This window comes from Corvus brachyrhynchos, unplaced genomic scaffold (genome assembly GCF_000691975.1).
Source record: "Corvus brachyrhynchos isolate BGI_N302 unplaced genomic scaffold, ASM69197v1 scaffold9, whole genome shotgun sequence".
NCBI classification, from domain to species: domain Eukaryota; kingdom Metazoa; phylum Chordata; class Aves; order Passeriformes; family Corvidae; genus Corvus; species Corvus brachyrhynchos.
In genome coordinates, this window is record NW_008240037.1 from 1,493,856 (window position 1) to 1,506,727 (window position 12,872).

Below are 12,872 nucleotides of genomic sequence, written 5' to 3' on the forward strand. Positions count from 1 at the left end.
GACTAAACTGCGGGGGAAGAGAAAAAGCCACCAGAAACTGCCACTTCGTGAGACTGCCAGGCCGATGTTTTTATTCTCTTCTCGCCTAGCCGTGCTTTTTAAATCCCGCAGCAATCATTTTTTCATGTAAAGGACATCGTCGTTTAAAGCAAAATTGCCGGAGAACTGTATTCACTCGCATGAATAGCAACGCATTAGACAAACGAGCCAAGCTTACGGCTAACCTGTGTTCTTGCAATGAATAACTGCTCGAACCCCCCCTACCTGGTAATGGTGACAGAACCCACACCATTTGGACAGGACAGCTAACATCTCATGATCGGAATGTAGCAGGAATATACAGCCCATTTTATTTTTGTACGTTCCTTTTCTTCAGACCATGGCTCACAAGCACAGAAAGTTGAGCCAATTTGAAATAGAGGCATTTATCCTTTATTAGAATTTAATTAGTTATAGCACTCTGTCCTAAAAAGGTGTCTTCCATCTCAGGATATATGTGGAACACTTTGGCTGTGGCTCAGCTACCAGGTGGTGCTTATTTGCGTTCAGGACTGAACTTCTGCCTCCCAAAAAAAAAAAAAAAAAAAAAAAAAAAATTGCAAACCTCTGGTTTCTTTGCATAAGTGTAATTTAATAAATGAATAAGTTAGGAATAAAAAAATCTTCTTAGACCCTTAGCTATTAATAAACATGGTTTTTATCACTTAACTTTGTGAAATCAGCATTTGTTGTTACCAACATAAAATGCTCTTACCTGCTTTATTGTTAAAGAGCTATCAATTGCATATCAGTCAGAAGTAATTTTATATCTTCCTAGGTATTTAGCTTATTTAATGTTTTATGCGGAAAAAAAAAAAAAGCTTTATATAAGTAGCAATCAGTCAACTAAGAAGCTAAGAAAAGGTTACTAACTCCAAACAAGTCTGTTTAACATTCGAATGAAGATCAGGGGAAGAACAAATGCTAGACCTTGGCAGCTAGTTAGGTATGTACTAACCTGTTGTGTCAGCATCTGTCACCAATATAATGGAGGAAGTGCTCATAAAGGACAATCCAATTGTCTAGATGGTCTGCAAATAACAGTATAGCTCATAGTGTCATTAATTTAAACTTCCAGTCCTTGTAAAGATGGTCAGTCTGGGGCAGTTAAAAAATTAAAATCAAGGAGCTATTAATCTAATACATTCCTCATAGTGCTTTTAACAGTTGTAATGGAAGACCAAGAAGCAGTTTTGCAGCCATGTGTCTGAGGCCAGATTTGGATGCCATCTGTGGCAAGTTTTTGAAAAATATAAACACTATGTACAGTGGACATGCCTTTAATGAATGCATGCTCGAATAATAGGATTATTAATAATTAATGACAATGATTTACTAAGTCAAAATGTAACACCAAGTCACTCTGCACCAAAGCAACGTGTATGCTATACATTGGCTATTTACATACCTGTTGAAACACAAAACGCATTTCAGCAATAATCTTTTGAGTCAGCATGGTTACTGCGTCTGAAGTAGGTAAGTAGGTAGGTAGGTAAATCTGCCCGTTATTCAGTGAGAAACATTTCCTCACAGTCTTTTGTCATTCAGGTGTGTGTGATCTGAGTACCATTTAGCACCTCTCTAACATTAGAAATTCAGACCATGCATTTTGGGGAGGGTTTTGTTTGTTTGTTTGTTTTTTTTTTTTCCTGTTGCTGCAGGTGTTTTTCCTAATGCTGCCTTCAAACAACAGAGGGTTTAAAGAACTACTGTGCATACCTTCAGGTAAGTTGCACAGGAAAAGACAGTCCAGGGATCTGTTCAGGAGAGCTCCTAGAAAGCTCTTCAGTTTGCTTTGGGGAGTAACACCCATCAACGTTTCAATACATAAATGCACCTTGTTGTTTTCTTCTTTATTTCAAATGAATGCTTTGAATACATTCCTGAGTCCCAAGCTTCATACACACAAGGAATTCTTTTAAAAGAGCTTATTCATATGAAGTTCCTCATCCTTCATGTTAAAGGATCTTCAGGGAACAGAAAAAAGGGTCGAGGAGGTGATGCTAGTGAGCCTGGAAGAAGTCTGAAGCACTGCAAAGGCAGCAGCACATCCAGGAACACAGTTTCAGGTTTCTGTGATGTAAGTTTTGCTGGACTGTCACTGACTCACAGCCACTCCAACATTAGAACAGACTGACAGAGAAACTTACTTTTAAGAATATGTTCTTGTCCTAAATGAGAATTACTGCATCAGGGGGTAGGTGTGGAGGGGACAAAGAAAAGTGGGGGGGGGAAAAAAAAGAAAAAAAAAGGAAATTAAAAAGAGAGAACTAAAAGAAAATGCCCAAAAGACACACACAAAAAAAGCATGAAACTGCTTGCAGAGTAGGGCTTGAAAAATAAATGTAATAAATACCCACCACGTGTATCATCCGTTTTACCTCTGACCTTATGTACTATAAGATGTGACTATGAACACCAAGACACGTTGGTTACTTCACCTTACCCCTGAGTGCAATAAAGGTCTCTCTGCTAGCTTCAACAGAAGTTGCACCTTGCACATTTTTCTGTATTTGGTCAGACACGCTGTACTCTGAACATTGCAATTCTGAGAAAGATGTGTTGGATACCATAATAAGACCTCATCCTATTACACTTTGCAATGTTATGTAATGAAAACAGAAACATGTTTTGGCATACTTTATACCTTTATTTCTGTTGGGTATATTACTTAACTTATGCATGGCAATATCAACTAATTGAATAGCAGACTAAGCACATCATGAACCCACAAAGGCTTGTCAGTGAATATTGCCACTCCAATTTGTAATTCAGTAAACTGCATATTAAAAAGCTACCATTTATCTTTGCAAAATAAAATGCCTTAAAAAATGTTGCCGACCCATTTTATTTAGGCTGGAAGGTATTTCTCATTCAGAAACACCTTGAAAGCAAAAGATATTAGGTATGGCAATTTTTATACAGCAGATACATTTTAGATAGAGATGTAGCTACAGATATAGATGATGCAGATATAGAAAGAAGCATAAAACCTGAAATATCCCTTAATTACAGTTCTAGTGATGTGCAATATATTACGGATACTCTAGACAAATAGAGGGGACAATCTGCAAGATATGTTAAACTGTGAATTGCTTGATTTTGTATTTTGATTTCCAGTTAACACCTGTGACAGTGGCTACACACACTGCCAGGTGTATTGGCAGACATTTTGAAATAACAAAGTTTTTCCTATAAAACTCATAACCTTGATGTTAAAAGCAAAATCACAAAAGCTCCAGTATTTGTTAGTGATGTTTAGAAGTAACTATATTGCAGACCCTGAAATCAAGCTGAACATTTAACATCAGTCACTGGGAAACTAACTAGGTAAGATAAACATCTACGGGCATTTTATACCCTGTTGACAACCACAGCATTTCTACAGTCAGGTCAAGCAACCTTCACTGACCATAATTCCCCATAAAGGCAAAGAAATCTTTTCTGAAATAGGGTGCACTTCTCAAAAGCAAGTGATAATAAAAACAGGACACTGGTTAAAACAAGCAAAATTATTTAGTGGAGGTTTTCCATGAGATCAGCCATCTTTTTATCTGAAAATGAAAGCGAGTATTCACAAAAGTGGAGATAAATGCTTTTAATCCATAGCTGGATGTGTATGTTAGAATTAAAAGCACTTTACAGAATAACATGACGTTAACTTAAGTACATTCTTAAAACAGCCACAATGCAGTAATTTATGTTCTTTACTGACTGAAGTTTCAAGCCCCATTACCCTCTCCACCTCTTTCTCCATCTACAGGGGGTTGAGGCTTACGAAAACAGACAAGGAAATACCAAAGACAGCCTTTTTTAGATCCAATTAGCAACTTATACCCTCAAAGTGGAAAACATTAAAATAATGTTAGTCTTTGAAATCAAGGAACATATTCTGTCCTGAATGCTGATGGACAAAGCATTGACTAGAAGTAATGAGTTAGATACCCATGAACAGCTGAAATAGTATTTCATCTCTTTCTCTAGATTTCCTTGCACCACAGAACATTTATACATGGGTCTGAAGGAGCCTCTCTCTGCGAAAAAATTATGTTGGGTTAACAGTGACACGTAGATCTAATTTTACGTCATCCCAGAACAAAATGACAACCTTTTATTTTTTTTTAATTCTCTAGGAAACAGAAGTATTTGAAAGTATTAAACTATAACAGGTTGCTTTATCATATTATGACAATCTAGAGGACTACTCATACTCCTAAAAAAGGAAAAGTGCATGCCTATCATTTGTATACTCATTCAGTCAAATATTCTAAACAGACTTCTCTAAGAATGGCATTGCTGGCTGTTATAGCTCACAACACAGTTTGCAAGCATGTATTTTATTTTGTAAGAAAATGAGAATTCAGTGTTTCAATATGTGACATACATCACATGAACATGAACTCTTATTACATTTGGAGTTCCCATCCAGTTCTTACAAGCAAGCCTAAACTTAGTCACTGTGCAACAAACCTTGCAGAGTTAATCAGTTCTGCATTCTATACCACATGAACATATAAGCAATTGAAAACACAAACTATGATAACTTACTGACAGGTATAAAATACTTTGACCAAAAAATCCCATCAAACCCAAACCACTGTAACCATGTATAATAAAATAAGTCAAAAGTAGTTAACTGAAACTGGTTTATTGGTAATAAATGAAAATCCAACAATTGATATTCAGAGGCTTGAAAAGAAACAGCTCTCCATATGCTCTCCATATTGGATTAAATCAACTAGTTAAGTTATCTCCAATATTCAGCTAATATTTTTAAGCTTTTGACTTTTTTTGCCTGCTCCCCATCCTCCACTTAGCTGCACTGGATGGTCTCGAAATGATATCCGTTCTTTATGAGATGGACGCAAATATGATTTTTCTGGAGTAGAAATATTCTTTTCTAAACAACAAAACAAACGTGAAATTAAAAACCAACCAACCAAAACTCCCTAAATTTCACTGTACCATATTATTTTCAAGACACTAATATTTTTATGTCTAATTTGACAGCACACAATTTTTATAGTTATGTATTGCTCACCTTTTAAAAGTAATACAAGTATTTTCACAAGGTAGTATTTTCAAAAATAAAAAACCTCCTTATCCAAAAAAACCTCCTTACCCAACAAAATTGTCATATTTTTAAAAGTGCCATTATCTGTCCATTTTGAAGCTAAACACCTATGGAAATACTCAATGCTTTTGACACAGAAACTCACCCTTCAAGTGGATTAATTGTTTTACTATATTAGATCAAATAAAAGAGAGTGTTCTTTTGTTCAAAGCTCAGGAATACTTTAACTTAGATGCTGGATAGTGCCACAGAAAAATTTAGGAACATGTTAAACAATCACTTTCATTGTCATGCATACAGATGCTCGAACAACTTAGACAATAGTTTCTACAAAACTCTTGAGATGATTATTTAAATAAAATAACCAGTAGGCATGACCAAAGGTATGATATTCATTTAACAAAAATGAACACTTTACACCTGGAAATATCTTTCTTTGGCATCTCTAAGAAAGAAAACATCTGTGGAAGACAATCCAAACTTTGCAAGAGAATGATATGATGCTCACATTACAGCAGTTTGTGTTTGTGTATATATATAAAAAATTAACATGCCAGCTTATCAAATACCTATTATATGAACAACTTTTTACCACTTAACAAAGGAAAATATTATTACCTACATAGTTTCAGTATTTTTGATATTTTAAATTTTTAGTACTTCTCAACAGAAAAATTAAATTTCTTGCAATACATAGTGCCAAAAAAGTAGAACAAAGTTTAAATCATATGACTGAATATCATTCTATGTACCAAAGAGTAAGAGTTTCTTTGTTTTCTCATGGATGCTTTTATGTAACCTGTTAGATCTAAATGTCAGGGGGGTTTCCCCACCCACAGTTCCCTTTCTTATGAATTCTTAAATTATTGCAAATGTATCTTACTAAATAGTTCTCTCTTTTGGCAGTCAAGAGCTTTCAGGTATTTTTAACATTATCTCCATTCATCTTCTTATGGCTCTACAGATGTAGCCAATTGTTTTTTCTTAAAATATATAATTTACTCTAGATGTACCTCCTAAAGATTTAAAATCCTGATATTTTGTCTTTACACCATTCCCGGTTTCCTTGCCTTTGGATTATTTTATTTAACACCTCAAGTGGTAGCAGATCTCTCTAGTACAGAAAGTCTTTTGTCAAAGAGCTAAGAAAATATTTAATCAAGCAGTAAACTTTCCATTAATTATTTTGACTGGGAACCATAACATATTCACTGAAGGCCAAAACCCTCAAATAAGTAAATTAAGTGGTTAATTAGTGAAACTTCAAAATAAATCTAACATGGTAATAATATTTTTTAAATTGCATGCCTTTAATTTAAAGCAGTATTTTCTGAAACTGAAAACATTGTTAAACAACAAAAAAATTAAGACTGGAGTATGTTCTTTGTTAAAATAAAAACAAATGTGCTATTGCACATTTGAAGTGGAAAACAAAATCAGGCTAACTTATTCTTTTCTCATGCACTCATCTTCAACATGGTATCAATAATATAGGTAAACAAGACATACCAGCTATTGTTTTGTATATTTTGACAAAAAATGCATTTAATTACATTATTTTTAAAACAGAATATAAACAAATGCTAGAAAGAGCCTATCAAAAATGAATTTGAAAACTAGTCTAGCAGTGATAAAATCAATACAGCAAGACAGTCAATCAACCTCATCCTAACTGCCTGATCTGGATTATTTCTGGACTAACAGCCTCACTTGTTTACAAATCTGTGTGCACTGCTAAATAGTATTTTCATGATGGATTTCAGAAATCTGTACATACAGGGTTTTTGGCTCTCCACTTGTAACTATATACAATGCATTGGAAGGGATATATTGTCCTTACATGAGTATGAAATGCATATTATTTGTTCCATTAAAAAATCCCCAAAGACCTGCTATAATTTGCTGCAAGAAACTTGTGAAAAGTGTCCATAAATTGCTAATACATCCTTTTATTTTGGCAGAATAACAGCTGCATCTATCATACCATGAATTCTGCTTGTCTAAACAGAGACAAAAGTTCACAAATTTTTTTTTTTTTATTTTTAAACTGATTTACACATTGTTCAGAGGGTAGAACAGTCAAGAAACGTAATAAAATATTAATCTGAAGTGCATATAGGCTGTCTGGCAAAACAACATTTTAGATGTCTGTGAGAATCATTGCTCAGGATTTGCAGACCCTCAGCAGTAGGGCAGGATAACTTCATCAGCCTGAAGGTATTTTCACAAAATCCCAGATACTCTAAAGGTGTAGATTCTCTGCTCTCTTGAATGCAGGTTTAACAAATCAGAGGCTCTCCCAAAGTCCAACAGTCATGGGTCTCTTTTTCTTTATCTGGTCTCGTTACACTTCATAGTGTCTGCTTTAAACTGTATTATACAATTGTGACCTAGACAAACTGAATTGAAGCACAGACTAACTCTGTATTCTTTCTTTCCATCCTTTACACAGTTCTCAGCACTTTCAGCCAAAGAAAATAAAGCCATTGCAGAGAATGATCAACTAATTTGGAATGAAATATCTACAGAGGGGTTTGTTGTAAATCACTGTAAATAATTCCTTTTGTATGTCCCCTCTTTCCATCTCTGAAATGGGCACTTTTGATATCTACTAAATAGTACTAAGAGATGGGTATTATTGTCAATGCTGCTGTTCCAATTATCAGTCTAATTGGAGTGATGAAAAACAGAGCTGGCATGGAGAACCAACAGCTTATTCCCTGAAGAAGAATTCTTAAGCACAGATAAGTCATACCAGCATAGTACCATTTGCTTACTCCTATTCACATCATTGCTATTTCTCAGATGTTACACTAGTGCCTATTGTAACTGCTAGTGGCTTAAATATTATTTATGATCGAAAAATTGTGTCATAAAACAAAGAAACCTCATTTATAATGAAGGTATTAGTCAAATATGAAAAAGGGTTTTGCTGCAGTTCTTTCTCCTAGAGTTTAATGCAAGACCAAACAGAAAGATTAATGAAAACATACTAATAGTATCATAGATTCATAAAGGTTGGAAAGGACCTCTAAGATCATGGAGTCCAACCATTGGCAGCACTGCCAAGTCCACCACTAAACCATGTGTCTAAGTACCACATCCACAAGTTTTTTGAACATTTTCAGGGATGGTGATTCCACCACTTCTCTGGTCACTCTGTTCTAATGCTTGACCACCTCTTCAGTGAAAAAAATTTTCCTAATATCTAATCCAATAATGATACTCCAATAATGAATGGAATGCATTGCAAATACAGGACTTACCTGATTGATCATACATATGCCCACAAATTACTAGGCTTACTTTTACTTCATGTCTTTTGGTATACCAGTGAAAATCTAGGTATGAGCATTTCACAAGTGCTCAAGAGCAGCTTTGCACTTAAGTGTAAAGTGAGCAACTAGGTAGAATCTTCCAAGAAGTAAAAAAAAATTGCATGTAAACTACAAAAAAATCAGTGACTTGATTGTCAATACCTGTGTTTATAACAGATTTCCTGATTCTGATTTTCAAACAGGCATTTTTTTTTCCTTCAGAAATATTTAATAAAGACACCTCCATTAGGAAATGGTAAGAATTTGGTCAAGATCAAGAGGATGAGAGAAGACAAGAGAGTCTGGTCAGGGAAGACAATGGCACTCTGAATTAACAGATTGAACCTAGAAGTGTTAAAAACACAATCTTGTTTTTCAAAAAAAAAAAAAAAAGCAGCAAACCAGATAACAAACTCAACTTTCCAAATCCCTCAAAACACACCAAAATGAATAGGCAGGTGAATCCTTAATAAATTTGTTTCACTTTTATTTGTTATTTTGAGTGTTTTATATATTTCTCTTACAGCATTACTAATGATGTGAACAGTTTTTACAGCAAGCTTGGATTTGCAATATATCCATTTTCCTCTAAACTGCAATGTGTCCTGCAAATGAATGGTTCACATGCTAGCATATGAGTGAATCAAATTACTACTATCATAATTTCTTGACTGGTAAAATAAAGGTGAAATTTACAGTCATATTTTGCTATAAAGATAAAGAGATCTGTAAGGCATATATTGCATTAATATGCATACATACACACATAGGTATGCACATGTGCGTTTGTGATTTATGAATAATTGTAAGCATAATCACAATACTTTTATTTCATGTTATGTTCCTTAAGTGTATTTGTAGTGGGCCTTGCCCAAAGGCAACAACAGAAAGATTCACACTGTTTCAAGATACTGTCTTTAGTATGTTTACTAAATAGAAATTAGATAAATATAAACTAATATGTTTATTAAACATGAATTAGAACAATTCCATTTGGTTTACTATATACAGTACTGATATTTTTGACAACAACTATTATTATTCTTCTTACCATTACTTGTACTAGAGTTAAATAGAACCTGGCAAGTATATTAAGTATAATTTAACATGGTACATGGTTATTCTAATACCCACTGATGTGGGAACAAATCTTAGCCAAGAAAAGCAATTGGAAGACAGGCTCTAACAGTTATTTACTTGCAACAATTTACTATATGAAGCTCCAGTATGGTCTGAGAGACTTTCAGATGCCTATACATATCAAAAAACTATTTCATTTGAGTATGTGCTGAAAGCTTGTCTTGGGGTAATGTCACATGCTTCTATTTCTCAGCAGTCACTTTTTGGTTGTTTAATCTGTTTTCTGCTATTGATTTGTTCTGGTCTTTTTTCTGTTAAAGTCTGGGTCTTTTAACAAATGTCAAGCTTTACATATCCTCTGTTTTGATAAGTAATGCAATATGCAAAATGCTTTGAATGAAATTCTTGGTGTCCAAGAAGAAAAGCTTTGTTAAAAAGTTATGATAGAAATTTTATGATGCATAGTAGACGTCATAGGACATTTATCGATCCACCTAACATTGTGTGTCTGGAGATATAATTTATTTCAAAGTCCTTACCATATTGTATTACTTAAAAACAAGTACAGCATAAGAAGGCATGGAGAAAAAAACCTCAACATTTTAATGAAAGTGACCAGAACGAATCCTTAGCAGCAAAGCATTTACATCAATTTAAGCTCTGGAAAGAAGGTAGGTTCAGCGGGTCTGTGAAAAAGGTAAATGCTACAATATCAGAAAAAATTAACCTTTTACTAATGTTACTTATGGCTATAATGAAGCTGTATTCTTTTTTTTAGTTGCATCGTTTGCATAAAAAATATTGTGTCGCAATTTTACATTATATTTTTAAATTTCAAAATTATATTTAAATAACATTGAAAATTCTGGGGAGCAATTTATATGAAATCCCACATGATATGTAAAGATATATCTCCTTTTTCTATGGAAATTTGAAGAAAGAATATACTCATGATTAATATTTTTTCTTTGTAAGTAAATGGTGAATCTTGTTTGTAAATCTGCTTGACTTCATGTCGGTAGGAGTAGAGACTAGTTCTAAAATTTTATAGAAATGATGAACTTAAATTCCTTTGTTTACCAAACATTGATGCTCTTCTAATTAGATCATGCTGACAATTACATACTTGAATAATCTGAACTCTAAAATGTGACTGAGTCACATGGAGTTGAGAGAGAACAATTTACAAGAATATATTATAAACATTTATTAATTGCCATTCCACACAGTTAAAATAAACATAATAAACATAGTGTTTCAAATACATTCCTGTAAAACACAACTCTTTTCTAACTACAAACAAGACTTTCAGCACTACTGGTTATTACAGCTCAATATTTATTTTGTGTTTCAGCTCCTTATCTATTTCCCCAATTCTGACCATTTAGGATGAAATTGTGTCTGCCTGAAATTTTCCAAAAAAGTTTGGTCACTTTTAAGAAAATATGTAAAATATTTATGTTGTCCTTTGCAGAGGAGACCTAAAATCTACCAAATAACAAAGCCTTCCTTTTAGGATATGTCCAAATTTGGATCAAGTATATACAAATTGAAGTTTTTCCATGATCAGAGAAGGAGTTCTTGATCTTTTGGGCTGTATTCACTAAAATGCCAGTCATGGAAACATGATTAACCATGATATTACATGGAGCTAAGCAAGACAACTCCTAAAGATAATGTGGAAGATCATGCTAACTCAGGGAACTTAAAAGCCTGCTCATTTCATGTCTGTGAATGAACAATAGCTACAGAAACCATAAAGAGGGTAAGAAGCAAAACTCCTACAGGAAGAAGACTGAGAGAAGAGGCAAAGGGCTGGAACTAAAATCCAAGAGAGGAATGAGACTGACTTGGAATCAAGAGAAACTAAAGCTAACTTGGTAAACATTGTCCTGGCACAGCTGGAGCAAGAGACTAGAATGACTTGACAAAGAGACTGACACAGAGCAGAGAGAAAAACATGAGGAAGAAGAAAACTGTAATTGGCAAAGGGGAACTGAGTAAGAATAAAGAAGATGGATTATGGGCACTATATGGCTCCTAACTCTCAGAATGTACATAATTAAAAGAAGTGAAAATACAGGTAATGATAAGAAAGAACACAAAGAGTAAGTACATTATGAGACTGGACTCAAGATCTGCCTAAACAGTACACTAAAACAGGCCAAATTTGGAGGAAGTCTAAACTAGAAGATGATGAGTCTGAGGAATATTGTCAGGAATAATCTGGATTCAGAAAGAAACAGAGAGTGAGAAGAAAAAGGTAATCAGACCAGGATCTGTAGAAACAAACAGAAGACTTGATGGCTTATGTGGGAAGGAAGAGTGGATGGGAGAGGAAGCTTATGCTGCAATAAGTTAGAGGACAGAAACAAGAATTGTTAATAGTAAAAGAAAGGATTACGGAACACAGGTGTGGAAAAAACAGCAACAAAAAAGAGACAAATCAGAAGGAAAAAAACAACAAAAGAAAGAATGCCTTGGGAAAGAAGATCTCATAGACACATCTTTACCATCCAGTGCAACAATCTGAAATAGCTCAACATAAATTACTGGACCTTTCAGTGCACTGACTTGAGAAATATTTTTGAACCTACTTAACAAACATCCCACAGCAACGGAAACATAAAATTGTTATTATTGACTCAAATCATAAGACAGAAATCCTTGTCGATGGTTTAATGTTTCCATGTGTCTAAGCGGATATCTAAGTGAGCTACAAGCCAATGTCTTGAAATAAATTTTTCTCTCTCTCTTCCTTTTTTTTTTTTTTTTTAAATCTGGTTTCTCCAAAAAACCACACTGAAGAACTTCCAAACCTGAGTAGAAGACTATAGACTATCCAGCTGTAAAATTAAGCACTTAAAATTTAGAAAATGCCTTTGTGTATCTGTTCTGGAATTATTTTCATAATTGAAAACATGGATGATGAAATTACATGAGATCATGTATCATTTTTTCTCCCTAGCCTGTTAAATTCAATGAAAGCAAGTTCTACATACCTTTTAAAATCTGCATTTAGGTAATTTTTTAATATGCAATCTCAAAGTGAATTAAGCAGCATCTGGTAAATTGTCATTCTGTAGTCTATTCAAAAAGATTAGGTATATGTTGTTTGATAGTTAAACAATACATAGAAAAATATGTATGTGTCTCCACAAAAAAGAAAAAAAAAGAAAAAAGGAAAGAAGGAAAGAAATATGCACAAGAAACCCCTTGGTAAAATATGAATAAATTCATAGAGAGCTTAAAAATGAGATGCTTACTACACAGAGTTTACAAATCCTAAATGAAAGACAGCAGTCCTTGAACTAGAATATATAGACAATAGTGACACTGAGAAGAAAGGAACAGGAAAGCAG

General features: G+C 34.0%; 1 protein-coding gene across 2 annotated transcripts in view; it reads right to left on the reverse strand.

The window, feature by feature from the left end:
• Nucleotides 1-1,675: 1,675 nt before the first annotated feature.
• The window catches only part of LRRIQ1 (leucine rich repeats and IQ motif containing 1), a 106,595-nt gene continuing 95,398 nt past the window's right edge, over nucleotides 1,676-12,872 (reverse strand). For both annotated transcript variants that reach the window (XM_017743942.1, XM_017743940.1), the window contains one exon: nucleotides 1,676-4,939. In XM_017743942.1, coding sequence (XP_017599431.1) covers nucleotides 4,800-4,939 — 140 coding nt within the window. In that variant the 3' untranslated portion in view covers nucleotides 1,676-4,799. The remainder of the gene's footprint in view (nucleotides 4,940-12,872) is intronic.